This window comes from Vombatus ursinus, unplaced genomic scaffold, assembly GCF_900497805.2.
Source record: "Vombatus ursinus unplaced genomic scaffold, bare-nosed wombat genome assembly UNPS02014818.1, whole genome shotgun sequence".
Taxonomy (NCBI): domain Eukaryota; kingdom Metazoa; phylum Chordata; class Mammalia; order Diprotodontia; family Vombatidae; genus Vombatus; species Vombatus ursinus.
The window spans coordinates 15,677,649-15,694,823 of NW_020954596.1; the positions used below are offsets into that span (position 1 = coordinate 15,677,649).

Genomic DNA, 17,175 nt, shown 5'->3' on the forward strand with positions numbered 1-17,175 from the left:
GTTGTGAGGATAAAATGAGACAACCTGCGTGCAGCATTTTGGAATCCTTAAAACGATTATGAACGATAGCCATCATCATCATTATTATTTTTGTTGTTATTATTATTATATGTCCAAGGTGACACAACTAGAAAGTGGCACATCTGTCTCCTAACGTCAAGTCTCGAATCACAGATCGTCAGAATTGAGGAAGAAAAAACAAAGAAACAAAAATCTTACAGATGACTTAACTAAGGCAAAAATGAGAGGCAGAGAGGGGAAGAGACTTGTTTAAGACCACAGTGCAAACTTTAGGCAGAGGCCAGACCAGAATTAGACCTCCTGAGCCTTCTCTTGGATTACCTGTCAATATACTATGTTACCTCCCATTGGTTATTGGGGAAAAAAAGTTCTTATTGATGTTTTTTGTCTTCATTTCACATTCATTTCCAAGTATACTCCATTCCAGGCCTGCATGACCTGCGGCATGCCAAAGGATTTTGGGTGGCCCATGAAAAACATAGAGGAAAACCTCCATTTTTTGCAAGCTGCTTGAAATCCTTTGGTGAGCAATAGGTTGTGCAGGCCTGCACTATTCCTTCCATCCCCTACAAGGCAGATTTAAAAAGAGAAATACAGCATTTTGGAAAAACTAATCAACGTATGTACTGCGCCTGAGAGTACATGAAATGTCCCACACCCATAGTCCCCCAACTCTGGAACTCTGGAAAAGTAAGAGGTACCTTTTCTTAATTCTTCTCTAGGACATTATTAATAATTATAAGTTCATTTAAAATTCTTTTTGGTTCTGTTCATTCTTAGTTCACATAAATCTTCTCTAAATCCTTCATGTTCATCATTCTTTACAGTGTGATGAGAATCACATCCACGTACCACAATCTGTTTGGCCATTTCCCCATTTGGAAGGCATCCATTTTGTATCCAATTCTTCGCTATCATAAAAAGAGCTGCTATAAATCTTTTGGGGCATAAGAGGACTTTATTATCAATAGTTTCCTGGCAGGTATCATATTATCTTTATATTATAATTGAGGAAACTGGAGGCCAAGAGAGGTTAAGTGACTTGCCCAGTGTCAAACATCTAGTCAGTATCTCAGGCTAGATTTGAACTCAGGTCCTTCTGACCCCCAAGTCCGGTGCGCCATCTACTGTACCACCTAGTCCCTGTTACCTTGAGCAATCTTTCATCTGGTTGTTGAGCTGGCAATTACTATTTGCTTTTCTCCTTTTAGTACTTGTCCTTACCTTCCATTCATGTTTAACATTCCAGCCAGTTTTTAATTCCTCATCATTTGAGGTCAGTTTGGATAACACTGAATGGGCCCCAGTGCACAAGGCCTCAATTCCAATGAGATCAACACAACAAGTATTTACTAAAGATGTGTCACCTGCCTGATACCTTATCAAATTCCATGCTCTCTGGGACTCTCATTGCACTGTTGGCTGAAATGCCCTGATGACAGACAACATCTCAGATACTGTAAATGCCGCAGATACTGTAAATTCCTTGGGATTGCTCAGTGCTGCCATTTTGCCTTCCCTGCTTCTGTTTTTAACAACTACTGCCCGAAACAAAGAGAGTTAACAATTAACTGGAGTTTAGCTTGAAACCCCTGAGAAACTTCTGGAGGTAGCAAGAGAAAAAAAATTCTTCAAGAAAGGAAAAGAATTATATCTTGGATGCCACCCACCATCAACATTTATTAATCTGAAAAAATTCAGCTACAGAAGTGGAAAATGGCCCGAGGGCTTGAAGAATCAGGAGGTAAGAATGAGATGATCTTTACTTTACAGTTGAAGAAACTGAGACCCAAAAAGGAAGTCATCCCAGCCCAATATTCTCCCACCAGTGCTGTGTTGCTTCTTTGCTTTCCATGATATTTATAAAAGTATAGAATTTTAGGAAGGAGACATCATAGAATGTAAAATGTCAGACCTGGAAAAAAAAATCTTAGAATCCCAAGATGTTAGAACTGGAATACGTCTTGGAACATAAAACAAAGATTACTGAAGCAGGAAGGAACCTGAAGGGCATATGGTCCAAGCCCTCCTATCACAAATCAGGCAGCAGATGCCCAGAGACTCCTTGTCTGGAGTCACACAGCTAGTCTGTTGTACAGCCCAATGTTAAGCCAAGGTCTCTTTGTATTGTAGCTGACACCTCCCATGTGTATTATCTGCCCCCTTAGAATGTGAGCTCAGAGAGGGCAAGGACAGTCTTACTTTTTGTAACCCTAGGGCACAGCACTTTGCATACAGTAAGTACCTCATAAATGCTTCATTCACTCATTCAATGAGTCAGGTGGCATTACTGAATGGGTAAAGCAACAAACCTGTTAGCTGTAAAATCTGATCATCGACATGGGTCACTGCTTCATCGTGCATCACCTGGCCTCCAATAATAAATTCCAGTCGTCCTTCTTTCACTAATTGATGGACCTTTGATAATGGGAAACACAATTTCATTAACAATCCAGTCAATAATTAAACTAGAATACATTTACTCAGCAACTACTAGTTTTAAGAGTTTCATTTTAATCTTACAAGCAGAACAGAGTACAGCAGACCGGGTGTAAATCAGAAGACCTAGCCTCAAGTATTGATTCCATAGGCTAGTAGTTGTGTGACGAGGGTAGCTCACTGTCCACATTGGTCAGATGGGATTGAGGCTACCTCCCTGCTTCATCCTGTGCTGCACTTAGTGGGGAGTCCCTCCCCGCTTGGGGGATCAGTTTTTTCTCATCTATAAAATGCCAACATCGGACCGCCCTGGAGGGGTGTGGAACCTGCTGCCTCTAGGTCCTTAAGGGTGGCCCTTTGACTGAATCCCCAAAAGCATCTGTTGTGTGAAGTTTGGATTCAGTCAAACGGCGGCCCTTGAGGACCTCGAGGGCCACATGTGGCCTCGAGGCGGCAGGTTCCCCATCCCAGGACTAGGGAATCTCAAAGGTCTCCCAGCATTGTCATTCTATGAAGCAAAGCTTTAGCCTCGTGACCTGGTACATGTAGCTTATACTCGTGAACTTCAGTTGTTTAATCAAGGAAGGAAAGAAACAAACATTTATTAAGTACATGCTATGGGCCAGGCACCATGCAAAGCACTTGGCAAATATTATGTCATTTGATCCTTGCAAAAGCCCTGTGAGGTAGGTGCTATTATCATCCCCATTTTACAGTTAGGGAAACTTGTGGCAGACAGTGGTTAAGTGACGTGGCCAAGTTCAAACATCTACCAAGTATCTGAGGCAGTCCCTGCCCTCCATTAGACGTGAGCTCCTTGACGGCAGGCATTGTCTTTTGTCTTTCTTTGTCTCTCCAGTGCTTAGCACAGTTCCTGACGGTAGTAGGTGCTTAATAAATGCTTATTGACTATCTGACCTCTGTACAGTACTTTTATTTTTGCTTTTCCTTTAAAAAAATATTTTATTCCTTTTTTCCAATTAACAAGCATTTATTTTTTCTCCTTTCCTTTCCTTCCCATTGAAGAGAAAGGAGAGAGAGAGGGAGAGAGAGAGGGAGGAAGGGGAAGAGGGGGAGAAGGGGTGAGAGAGAGAGAGAGGGAAGGAGGGAGAGGGGGGGAGAGAGAGAGAGAGAGAGAGAGAGAGAGGGAGTGAGGGAGGGAGCGCAAATCTGCACACTGTTATGTCCCAAAATGAATGTCGCATTCTGCACCTTGAGTCCCACTCCTCTCAGTCAGGAAGCCAGTGGGTGAGGGGCTTTTATCTTTAGCTCTCTGGAATTGTAGTTGGTCACTGCACTGATGAAAGTTCTCAAGTCTTTTAAAGTTGTTTTTTTCTTTACAATGTTGGTGTATACACGGTCCTCCTGGTTCTGCTCACTTCTTTCTCCATCACTTCATTTTACTCTTTCCAGTTTTCTCTGACACTGTGTAGTCATTTCCCATGGCACAATGGCATTCTGCTACGTCAACATACTATAATTTGTCTAGTCATCCCCACTAGGTGGACATACCCCTTCATTTCTGGTTCTTTGCCAATGCAAAAGGAGTTGCAGTGAATGTCTTTTGTATAGTGCTTTTCAAAATACAAAGCATGTGTTCTCTTAGCAGGGTAGGGATGATTCTCCCCACCTTCTAGAAGAGGAAACTGAGGATCAAGGAGGGCAAGTGATTTGCCACAGGTCACACAGCCAATCAGCGGCACAGTCTCCTGTCCTGTTTCCCAGTCACTTGCTTACATGGAATTTTAGAGTGATGTGGGTATTCCTGCCCTAGAGTGGCACAGATAACCAAGAGCTGGTTTTAGGTGTCAGGACTCTGAGCGGCCTGCGTACAATGGAGCCACAACCAGGGCTATGCAGGAAGCTGCCCTACCCTCAATAAGTGGTGGTGAGCACAATGGAGGAGGCAGTATAGTTGATCTGAGAGTCCAGAGAGAGTTGAAGATGGCACCAGCCTCTCTCTCAGTCAGGCAAACTGCAGGAAGGGCCCAAGCCGTTGGCCCATAGTTCTTTCTTTCTTGAAGAACCTTTTTCTATGCTACCTCCATAAGTTTCCTGGGGGTTTTTACAAAGTAGAAAGAAGAAGTGACTATTATCCCCATTATTTTACAGATGAGGAACTGAGGTACAGCGAGGTTAAGTGACTTGCACAGGGTCACACAGCTAATAACTCTCTGGGCTGGGATGTGCCTTTACTGACACTGCTGTCCTCATGCAATATAGCTTCTCCCTGGGCAAATCGCTTGGCTGAACCTCAGTATCACTCTCTGCAATCAGGATGAGAATCCTTACACTGTCTACTTCACATGATTTTTGTGTGGTGAGCACTTTGCAAACCATAGAGCAATAGAGAAATGTGAGCTATTATTATTTTCTTTTTTAAAGTAGATTTTTCAGCTGTAAGAGGATGGGGACCATATCTTATTGATCCTTTAATTTTCCCCAGCACTTAATCCAATGCTCTGCACAGATCAGCCTTTAAGAAAAGTTCAGGGAGGGCAGAGCCAAGATGGCAGAGTAAAAGCAGTGACCTGCTTGAGCTGTCCCCCAAACCCTTCTAAGAAAAGCTCAGACTGGTATACAAACAGTAGGAGTGAAACATCTTGGCCTTCTCGGCCATTTGCTGAGCCTTCCGCTTCAACCAGGTCCCAGAACTCAAACGCTGGGGTTAGATAGGCCTTTGCAATCATCTTATCGACCTGCTCATCAGGAACATTAGGAACCTGATGCTCCAAAAAGGGAAATGACCAGGCCAAGGTCACACAGTCAGAAAGTGGCAGAGCTGAACTTTGTCTAAGGTCCTATAAAGAGAAAGTAGTCTACCCATGAAGCTATCATTGCCCATTTCTTAGCCTTGTTTCTTCACCCCTTGAATTAGGGGGTTGAACATGAGGACATTCTAACTTTAAATGCTATGATAAGGAAAGGGGATAGAGCCTGGGTCTGTGATTTCACTGGCATTGAGGCTTCCTGGTTGGAGAGACCCTGTCTACCAATGCACCTTCTCTGTAACTTGAAGTGTTAGAGATTTCAAGATTTTCAGAATGTGTCGGAGGCTGCACTTGAACCCAGATCTTTCTGGCTTTATCTTTATCTACTAATTCCTTGCTGCCTCTCAGGTTCTTTAAGAAATACTGGCCTGGTCTCATCTACAACAAATAAACAATAAAAAAACCTATAATGTTATTTAGCTTCAACCCCCTGATAAGAAACAGAAGGCATAATTGTTTCACACTGTCAGTGAAAATATCATTGTAAAGTTTCCTGGTGGGGCTTTTAGCCAGAATTAGAATTCTAAACCCTTTAGAAAAAATGCAACTCACATTGATCAAAAGAAAAGACAACCTTAACAACAGCTCAGTGGTGCTCCTTTGACTTTTTTTTTTACAATGTTTGCCTGAATGTGGTTTTCTTTTCCTTTGAATACGGCAGCATCCATTAAGAAAGCTTTCTTAGCTCCCAGGACAGTAATTAATAAATCAAACACCATTACCTGGTGTTTCTGGGTGTCTGTGGCCACTTTGCTCCACCAGAGCCGGAAGAACTCTTGTTCCACAGCAATAAATTTGCGCTGCTTCTCTCTGCTCAGTTCCTTGGTGACGGAAGTGTAGACATTGGCTGCATAGGCATGCATGCTCTCCTGCAGAATGAGAGCAAGGTGGGTGGGGGGATGACAGCCTATGAGTAAACAAACAGGTTGAAAGTAACGAGATGACCCCTTCCCCTAAACTGGACAGTTGGCCATGATACTAGGGGCTAGTGTTCCACAAGCTCTCATACAGGCAAGAGACTGGGCAAAAACCAAGATGGTGCTTGTTACTAAGGACATGAATGTCACCAGCCTGGTGACAAAGAAGCATCCTTACCCAGCCCTGTGGTTTTCTCTCCGGCCAAGGCAAACAATTCACGCACAGGGCCACTGCAGGCAAACGCAAAAATGGATAGCTGCTTAGGGAACTGGCTCCACTTGTTTCCCTTCCAATGCAATCAGCTTTACAGCTACCATATTGCAACACCAGCCCAAAGGCCCAGGCTATCCCAGACACCAGCCCAGTGGCTGAGGCTATCCCTGCTTTCAGCTGCAGCCAGTCTCAGGGTAATAGGCTGGTGCCCTCATTAGCACTGTTTTCAGCAATGACTTCCTTTCTGGGTTCAGGGCAGTTCAGCTGTGGTGAAGATAATGCTTTGCATTTATATAATAAGCACTTGTTCCTAGCACATAGTAGGTGCTTAATAAGTGTCTATTGATTGATTGAGACAGTGTAGTATAATAACAATGGACATGGAGGGAGTTTGGAGACCCAGGTTCTCACCTTAGTTATGCCAATAATTCACTGTTACCTTGAGGAAGTGACTTCCCCCTTCTGGATCTCAGTTTCCACTGCTGTCAAATGAGGGAGTTAGATATGAAAATTTCTAGGGTCCCTTCCGACTGCAGTATTCCAGGATTCTAACCCTTCACAGACATTACCTTAACAGTGTCAGTAAGTGCCAGCAATATGTTTTATCTCATTTTGCAAATGAGGAAACTCTAGTCAAGGTTAGATAAGAGGTGGGACCAGCCCAAAATCACAGAGAGCTGGGACCAGAAGTGTGGCCTCCTGACTCAACTTCCCATGCCTATAATACTGCTTTAACTTGGAATGCTCCCTAAACTATGTTCACAGACATAATCTCTATCTCAAGAGGAATTTTAATATTCACAGAACCTTAACAGAAGAATCTGTACATCTATTCTAAGAACTTAATAAGGAACTGAGAAAATCATTTCACTATGGTCCCTCAATTTCAGGAAAGGTAAACAGTATGGTATTATCCACTATTACAAAGTCACAGGAAGTTAGAGCTGGAAGGGTTATTTTGAGACTTTCTATGGTAATCCTGCCACTGGATAAGTAAAGCCCAGACAGGGACTTAACTTCCCCGAGGTCACTCAATGAATTAATATCAGAATGAGGGTTCAAATCCAGGTCTGTTGACTCCAAATTTAGGGTTCTTTCAAATGCACCAGATTGCTGCTCCTTTATTAGATATGAAAACACTGCAAAACTCATTAAAAAGTGTCTACATGGAGAAAAGACAAGAACAAGACTTAAGAGATAAGAGACACACACTTGAGAGCTGGGTTCTAATATTAAACTAACTGTGAGCAAACCTATTCACATAGGGAGTTCCTCACTACCAAACATCTTAAAACAGAAGTTGTATGTGCATCTGACAGGACATTTTACACACAATAAAATAACATAACATAATAATAGTTTGGCATATATATGTGTGAAAAAAGATATATAGATATACGTATGTGTGTATATACATAAGAGAATGTATATGTATCTAATGTGTATGTATGTAAATAAATAATGGACATATGTACATACACAGAGGATATAGGTGTCTATGTCTAAGCATACATGTAAGTATATAGAGTATATATATTCAAACATACATGCACATATAAAAGAGATTCATGATCCATGTGCCAGCTGGGCTAGGTGATACCTTCCCAGGTGTCTTTAATCTTCTATGATTATAAGAAAGTTCAATGAGCTTTGGGTCAAAAACATATGTATTTCAGGGAAGATTCTACCACTCAATAGCAGTGTGACTCTGGGCAAATCATAACCGCTCTGAACCTCACCTTCCTCATCCAGAAAACAAGGATGATAATATTTATACTGTGTACATAACTCCCAGGGATGTTGTGAAGCAAAAATGAGATAATGGATGCAAAGTGCTCACTTATTAACGATCATAAAGTACTTTACAACCAGAAACTCTTATTACTGCTATGAACGGAGAGCATTTCAGAATTCAGATGTCATACAAAATGTTGTAGAAAATTATATCAGGATTCTTTTTTTTTTTAAATCCTGCAGGTGTTTCCTAGAAGTGAAAAGGGTCAAGCTTATATACCAGAAACGATCATAACTGCTATAACTTAGAATAGTAACAACAGCAAAAAAAAAACCATCGCTCATTAAGATAACACATTGGTAAGACCCTGATGATTGAGAACTTGTGAAAATTAGGGGTAGGATTAAAATTGCTATACAAGGGAATTAGTAAACCTTGGTTTTAATTATTCCTGGCTCTACCAATTACTGGATGTGAGGACTCTGCACAAGATCTGAGGGACTGACTCCAATTAATCTCAAGCGCTTAATCCCTTTCTGGGAGCCCTGCACAGTGTTTGAGCTTATCCAAACCTGTTTTCTTATGATCTCCTCAACTCCTTACCACTATCACTACCCACCTTGTACAAAGAAATAACACCTCTCTCCTTTGTCCTACTGAGTGCCTACTGAGACCCCATTTCCTCAGATTCTGGCCTGAAGGTTCAATTTCGACGTAAGTAGGTTTTCTAGCCAATTGGGAAAATCCTACTTATTACATAATTCCTAAGATTACTTTTCTTTAGACAAAACAGTTTTCAATCAGTCCAAACTGATCAGCTGTTTTTTGACAAGCTAACCACTCAATACCAGGGTAGCATCCCTCCAGCCTTCCCTTCTTCCCACCCTCCCCAATCCTTCTCTCTCTCCCTCCTTCCTAACCTCTTTTCCTCCCTTCCTCTCTTCCCAGCAGGAGGTGGGGGAGGTGGGAACAAGAAAAACAATTAATGCTTGATGAGTGAAAAAAAAATTAAATAAAGAAAATGAAACCAGGCTCAGTCCTGGCTTCACAGAAGACCTTCCATCTTTTGAGAAGAGTCCAAAAAATTCAGTCACTTTCCACCCCACAGCAAGAGCTGTGACTAGCAAAAGACACTGAGACAAGTCCCTGGAAAGAGCTTCTTGGGAAGGTGAGGAAAGATAAGAACAGTAACAGTTCCCATTTCTGCAGCCTTTAAAGAGTTGTCCTCGTGCTAATTCTGAGAAATAAGCAGTATAAGTTTGGTTACCCCATTTTACAGATGGGGAAATTTAAAAGTAAAAGGCTAAGTGATTTCTCCCACGCACAGTCATTTTATACCCAGGGCTCAAGGCACCAATTCAGAGATTAGTCCCAGCACCTACTCTCAAGGAGCTTACAATCTAATTGGGAGAAGGGGACGTGGAAGAAGTGGGGAAAGGGAAAGCCTCATGAAGCATGTCCCTTTGAGTGGGCCTTGAAGGGAGAGAATTCAAGAGATGGAGGTGCTGGGCAGTTTGTGGGGGTGTCTGTTCCAGGCATGGAACATAGGCTGAAGGCATGTATCTAGGACAGGTAAGGATGAGAGCTGGGTATAAAGAAAAGCCCAGTTTGCCAGAAAAACAGAATCCAAAATGGGGAGTAAGTAGTACCAAATAAAGATGGTGAGGTAAACTGAACTCAGATCGTAAAGGACCTCTATTGCCTGGATTAGGAATTAATACTTTAAATAATAGTAACAGTTAACGTATAGTACCTACTATGTGCCAGGCATGGTAATATGCACTTTACAATTATTGTCTCATTGGATCCTCACAACAGCCCTGGGAGAAAGGTAATATTATTATCTCCATTTTACAGATGAGGAAACTGAGGCAAAGGAGTTAAATGACTTGCCCACAGTGAACCAGTTAGTAAGTGTCTGAGGCCAAATTTGAACTCAGATCTTCCTGACTCTAGGTCCCTTAGTTTATCTACTGTGCCACCTAGCTGCCCCTATCTGACAGGTAAGATGGAGCCAATGAATGTTTATGAGGGGAACAGTAACATGAAGAGAAATGTCCTTAGGGTGTTAATGTCAGGTGCAATGTTGTGGTAAGGGTACCAGTCTTACAGTCAAAAAACCTGACTCCAACACTTTTTTTGACCCTAAGAAGTTAACTTCACATTCTATCTACACCTTGGTTTCTTCATCTGAAAAACGGGGCAGCTAGGTGGCTTGGTGGATAGCATTAGACTTGGACTCAGCAAGATATGAGTTCAAAATCTGCCTCAGGAACCATGTAACCCTGGGCAAATCATGGTAACTCTCAGTCACGGCTTTCCCATTGGTAAAATGGGGATGATAATGATAGCACCTACTTCACAGGGTAATTGTGAGGATCAGATAAGATAACATATTAAACCTTAAAATCCTATGTAAATTGTTATTATTATCAGGAGACTAATACTGGCCCCACCTACCTCACAGGGGAAAGGCATTATGAGGGCAGCCCAGCTGACTACGCTGCAGGCCTCCCCAACTTTAAAGGATTCCTCTCAACTTTGAACTCCATGGGGTCCTTGCTGAGGGACACAGGACAGAGTTCAGATTGCTGCTTACTACTGTTCAAATGGGATCGTGTTTCTGGAAGGGCAGCTTTCAGGGCCCAGCTGGACTTGTTTGAAAGGCCTTATCTTCCCAGGGGAGAACCGGAAATTTCACAACACAGAAGAGGAAAAGCAAAACAAAACCCTATTGGGATCTTTTTAGTCTTGCTTGGTTTTCCCCCTCAATCTTATCAGAAGTTGAAATAGGGCCTATTAGGTGAGATACTACCATGAAAAATACACTACACTGAGAGCCAGGAGGCCTGGGCTCTATCCAGTCCTAGCGATGAGGTCTAGAGGTTTAGGGGTGCTGGGACCCCAAAATCATGACCCAAGCTTTCTTTTGGCCAGAGACAAGGTTTATTAGAGATCTGTCATATTAGCCAGACTCTCAAGGAACCTGAGCATCTGTGAGCTATTCGCTGGATTGTAAGAATCCGAGCATCTTAATGGAGACAAGATGGACCTTATATACAGAAAGACTGTGGGAGAGATCTAGGAGCGGCCAAATAGCCAGCAAGGACTGTGAGGTAATAGAATGCCAGGGACCTGGCCCACATGGCAAGGGAGAATGGAGCCTAGCTAGGATTTAGGGTGGGAAGTGGCTGGGGGACCACAGGGAAGTAAGCCAATGGAGGGCTAGGCTAGGTTTAGGGTAACGGAGAATTGGGAGATTGGACGTAGCCACAAAGAAAGGCCAGCTGATGGGAAGCCTCAGGCAAACGAACGCCAGAGATCTGGCCGTGTGGGAAAGTCCAGGGTTTTTCCTTTTTTCGAGTGGGGCCACACTTGAGGACCTAGAGGGTCACACATGACCTCCAGGCTGCAGGTTCCCCACTCCTGCCCAAGGAAAACCAACCGGGATTTTTTTTATGTAACCTTGAGAAAGTCGCTCTTACTGGGCCTCAAATTCCCCATCTGTGGGGGATATATGGCCTGTATCACTCACCTCACAGGAGGCAGGGATGATCAAATGAGATAATGAAAGTGCTTTATAACCATACAACTTTCTATAAATACAATGTGTTATTAATTTCCAAAGAGGAGCTCTAAAAACCTCCAAAGCTATGGCAGTTTCTTTGGAATAAGTAAGATTATGATTTCCCAGAATGACCACTTTAGAGGGGGACAACTTTTTTGTAAGTATAAATTCTGATCTGTTGCCATGAAGGTCAATCAAATCAAGAAACATTTATTAGACATCTACTGTGATGGTAGGCATTGAGAGAGATAGAAAGTTTGGATGCGTCCGGGTACCTGTCATCACAAAACAGACTTGTGTAGGGATCAGAGGGGAACATAATACACAATATTACAGTACTTAAAGTAGAGGCAGCATGGAGTAATGGATAAAACACTGAACTTGGAGTCAGCAAGACATGGGATTTATTAGCTATAAATCTCTATATTTCAGTTTTGTTACTGATAAAAAGAGGGGGTTGGTTGGACTCAAAAGCCTCTCAGGTCCTTTCCAGCTCTCACTATGATGATTCTATTATCCTAAATTCATTCTTGCATTTCATAGAAAAAGGGACGTAAAAGAGAGATGTCATCAGAGAGAGGCAATTGAAAAGAAGCTGGGTGGAATCCAGAGTGAGAAGATGGAGCGACAATGGAAAGTCTGCATGCTCCAAAGGACACCATTAAATGTGTCCAAGGGATGAAGAAGGCTCCCAGCAAGTTGGGTGGATTCTTTATGGCAGATTTACTGGAGGCTGAAAAGGATAGTCATAGAAAGTAAGAGAGTGTGGGTAGGTTGCAAACTGCACTGTTGAAAGAAGTTGGTGCAGCTAGGTGGCGCAGTGAATAGAGCACTTGCCCTGGAGTCAGGACGACCTGAGTTCAAATCCAGACTCTGACACATAACACTTACTAGCTGTGTGACTCTGGGCAAGTCACTTTAACCCCAATTGCCTCACCAAAAAAAAAAAAAAAAGAACGAAGTTGCCACATCAGTGAGAAGGGGATTCAACAAAGCATGGGAATAAGTGCATTTGAGAGGTACAAAGTATCCCTATGTGCTATGTGAGATATGAAGGCAGAGGTTATCAATTAGAGAAAGGTTTCTGAAGGAGATGGTCTTTAAGGGGAGCTTTAAATAACAGCTAAGTTCAGCAGGTAAAGACAAGGAAGAAAGGCATTCCAGGCAGAGGAAACAGCCTGAGCAAAGGTGCCAAGGAATGGAAGCAAATTAGAAGCAAAAAAGATCAAAAAGATGAGAAGAAGGCCCTGGAGCTCTTGAGTTTTCCCTGGAGGGAAAGTAATATGAGAAAAGGCTAGAAAAGTAGGGTGGCGTCAGAACACAGAAGACCTTGCAAGCTAGGACAGGGAGTATGAACTCGACTTGGGGGGCAGCAGGGAGCCACTAAGGATTCTTAGTCAGAGGACTCACATGTCCAAAGTTCTATGTTAATATTAAGGACTGCTATCAGCATGTAGAGTGACCTGAGGCTACTGCAATAGCCCCCAAGGCCAGAGAGAGGCTGAAGTGGGGCAGTAATAACAAGAATAGAGGGGAGGGATCACATACCGGAGTTTTTTTTATAAGAGATAGAATCAACAGGACCTAGTCACTTACTGGATGTGAGAGGTGAAGGACGAGGAAGAAACAAACATAACACCAGCATTGTGAATGTGGCAGATGAGGTGAATGTGGTACCACAGAGAGAAATAGTGAAAGGTTATTGTGACAATCAAATGACATAACATGTACATTGCTTTGTAAACCTTGGATCAGTAGAGAAACATATTATTAAGCTAGAAGTGGAAGAAAGTTTAGGGAGAAAGACAGTAAGTTCAGTTTTGGGTATCCAAGAATTGATATGCTAGAGGCAACTGGAGATCACATGATCGTAGATTTAAAGCTGGGAGGAATCTCTTAGAAAATTTAGTCCTGATTCCCCTACAAATGAAAAAACTGAGGATTAGCTAGGGAATGATCTGCCAAGGTCACAGAAGTAGCACTAATGGGAGCAGAGCTAGGATTTGAAAGTAAGCTCTCTGGTGTCAAATCCTAACATGTTCTAACTGCACCACACTGCCTCCAAATGCTAGCTGGGGGCCCAGAGCTATAGATATATACAGATATGTACAAATTTGGGAGTTAGCAGCATAAAGGTGGTGGCTAAAACCAAGGGAGTGAACAAAATTACCAAGGAAGGGAGTATAAATAGAAGAGAAAAGGGCTATGGAAAGCTACTAGGGGAACAACTGAATTAAGGAGTTGAGAAGAGGATGAGAAACCAGTGGTAGTTTCTTAGAGACTGTGGAGTGATTAGGGAGGAGAATGGGAAAGTTGTAATATCCCTAATGCTGAGGGGGTAGAGAGAATCCAGTAAGAGAATGTATATGGTCACATGTCAAAAACAGAAGAGAATGAGGACTGAAAAAGACCCTGGGATCTGTTGATTTGGGGAACCCAACTGTAAAGGGTCATGACTCAATATACAATAATAACAAGAGTGGGCTTTTATATAGCACTTTAAGGTTTGCAAAGAACTTCACATGTTATCTTATTTGATGTGTTATTCTCATTTTACAGGTGAGACTGTGTTTGAAGGAAGATTCTTCCTGACTCCAAGACCAGCTGCCCAGGGGCTATTCTGATACCATCAAGATACTAAAAGTACTTACAAGGTAGTGTTTGGAGATTTCTGCTTTCAGAAGGGGGTGGAGGGGATGGTTATGGAAAGCCATACAATGACTGCACAGGACTAAGAGGCTGGAGGGGTTGTGATAGGCATTGGTGGGAGGAGTATTCACCCCAAGAAGTCAAGAGATCCTGCTCCCATGCTTCAGCATAGTATTGACATGGCCTTGAGTTCTCAAGGCTATGCCGGTAGAGTACAAACCATGGAAAGTTCCACCAAAATGAAGACTTCAAGTGAAGACCTAGTGAGAGTTAGTTTGTCTGTTATCCAAGGGCCAATCTAGCTAAAAGTGGCCAAGTTCATCACCAAAGGTCTGGCCACAAGGTGATGACTTTTTTTGGCTACAGGAACACATCACCTTCATCAATCAATCAACTAGCATTTATTAAACACCTACCAAGCGCCAGTTGTGAAGAGGCTGTAATCTGCATTTCTGAACAAAGATGAACAAAATGGAATTACAGATCCTTAGAGTATTAATTAAAATGTCAATGACTAATGGGAAAATACACTTAACATGAATGTATATGTAAAGCCTATTATCAGATTGTACATCAGGGGAGGGGGGAGGGGAGAGAGAGAAAGAAGTGGGAGTGGGAGAAAATTTAAAACTCAAAACCTTTTGGAAATAAATGTTCAAAACTAAAAATAAATGAATTAATATTAAAAACATTTCAGTGGGAAAGCAAAAAAAACCAGAACTCAGTGTCAATGATACCTAATATTTTTCCTGGCACAGCTACCCTATGAAGTAAAGGGTACAAATACTGTTAGCCCCATTTGGCAGATGAAGAGAGGTCCAGTGAGATGAAGATGCCCAGAATCATACAGGTAGTAAGTGGTAAAGTTGCACCCATAGAATTTAGAGCTGAAGGATATCTTAATACAGGATGTCAGAGCTGGAAGAGACCTTGGTTCACAGAATGCTGGAGCTCAAAGGGTCTCTAGATATCATGAAATTGACCCTCTTCCTTTACAGGTAAGCCCCGGAAAGAGAAGTCATTGGCCCAGGCTCATGCAGGCAATAAGTGGCAAAGATGGGACTCCAAGCAAGATCTTTTAAATCCATATCTAGTGTTCCTTCCATGCTGTCTCCTACCACACAAGTCAAGGATGGAAACAGAGCATATCCAGTGCAAATGAACTCCTGGTTGAGGAAAGTAAATTTATACACATAAAACAAGAAGACAACAAATCAAACTGTATATATAAATATAATCGAGTGTTAGATTGTGTAGAAGAGTAAAGAGAGGGGAAATGTCAGTGTGGTATATTGGCAAGAATAATACGAGTCACAGGACCTGGATCTAGGTGAACTTAGGAGTCGATTAACCTCAATGGACTTGTTTTTCATCTGTAAAATGGCAGAACTGGACTGGATGCCTTCCAACATGCCTTCCAGCTGTAAATCTATAAGCAATCAAGGACGGCCTCCTGGAAGAGATAGGCTCAAGTGTGACAGCCTAATCCGGTGCAAAGAACCTCACCTGGGAGTCAGGAGACCAAGTCTGAATCCCAATTTTTCCGTAACTCACTGTGTGACCTTGGACAACTGACTTCACGTCTCTTGGCCTCAGTTTTTCTCATCTGTCCACCAGAGGTCTTGGACTACATGACCTCTCGGGCCCCTTCCAACTCTAGGGTTGATTCTATGGGACTCCTCAGTCCTCACTGACAAATCTGAAAGCATCAGAAATCTTTCAGGTGATTCTAGGCAAAGAAGCTAAGCACGCTCAGCACCCTAGGACTGCCTTTAAACCAACAGGGTCACCTGCAGTCAAGTTTGGGCCAACCCCTTAACTCCCACTAAGTCACTTTTGAATGTGCGTTAGCTAGACTTTGGAAAATTCACTCTATTTAATGGCCCTTCAGTGACCTTCTAACTTCCCATCCTTTTGGCTAAGGGCGATCATTTTGAGTTTCCACGACACCCTACCCAAACTGACGGCTGGGGTATATTCTGTTTCAGGCACAGGAGATGCTACAACCATCTCCTTTCAGAGCCAGAAGCCTCAGTGATAATCTAGTTCTAATCCCTTTACATAGAGGGAAAATGAGACTCAAAGAGAAGAGAATTGTCCAAGGTCACACAGCCAAGAAGTGGTGGAACTGAGTCCAAAGTCCAGGGCTCTGTCCATTTGACCCTAATGCCCGACTATATTCTGAACAGTTCCTGATTTCTCATTTTGACTTTCTTGGGGGGGGTGCTGGTCCCTTGGTACTACATATGGGACCAGAATAAAAGACCCCAAAAGGGCTTCAAATCTGAATGGTTCTGGGAGTGGGGCGGGCTCCAAAATTCCTCATGTAGGCAAAGGGAGAGGGAACTGCGGAGAGCATAGCTTTGCCATCTGTGTCTCCCAGTTCTGAGGTTCAAGGGAGCATCCACTCTCCTGGGACCAAGAGGGCAGCTGGAATGTAAGATCTGCTCCCCTTGAAACATCCCGATGGCCCCTTGGAACGCCGAGGAGCCGCCTTTGGAACGTCTGGTTGCCTTTGGAACATTGAGCTGCCCCTCTTGCAACACCTGCTTCATCTGTTGGAACATTGAGCCGTCCCCCTGGCAACACCTGCTTGATCCCCTGGCACGCTAAGTTGCCCCCTTGCAACATTTGCTTGTCCTCTTCTAACACTGAGCTGACCTCCTTGCAACCTCTAGTTGTCCCCCTTTAACACTGAACCGTCCTCCTTGCAATACCTGTTCGATCCCTTGGAACACTGAGCTGCCCCCTTGCAACATCTGCCTGTCTCCGTCTAACGCTAAACTGCCCCCTTGCAATATCTGCTTGTCTCCTTCTAACGCTGAGCTGCCCCTTTGCAACATCTGCCTGTCTCCGTCTAA

At 43.0% G+C, this 17,175-nt stretch overlaps 1 protein-coding gene across 2 annotated transcripts in view; it reads right to left on the minus strand.

Annotated features, from left to right (window-relative positions):
- MAN2B2 (mannosidase alpha class 2B member 2) overlaps positions 1-17,175 on the minus strand; it is an 82,231-nt gene that overhangs the window by 64,576 nt on the left and 480 nt on the right. The window contains exons 2-3 of one of the 2 annotated variants that reach the window (XM_027836252.1): positions 5,954-6,100; positions 2,334-2,439 (exon numbers count right to left, since the gene is read on the minus strand). In XM_027836252.1, the coding sequence (XP_027692053.1) occupies positions 2,334-2,439; positions 5,954-6,100 (253 nt within the window). Of the gene's footprint in view, positions 1-2,333; positions 2,440-5,953; positions 6,101-17,175 lie in introns of those variants that run through there. The other variant, XM_027836253.1, reaches the window with a different exon arrangement.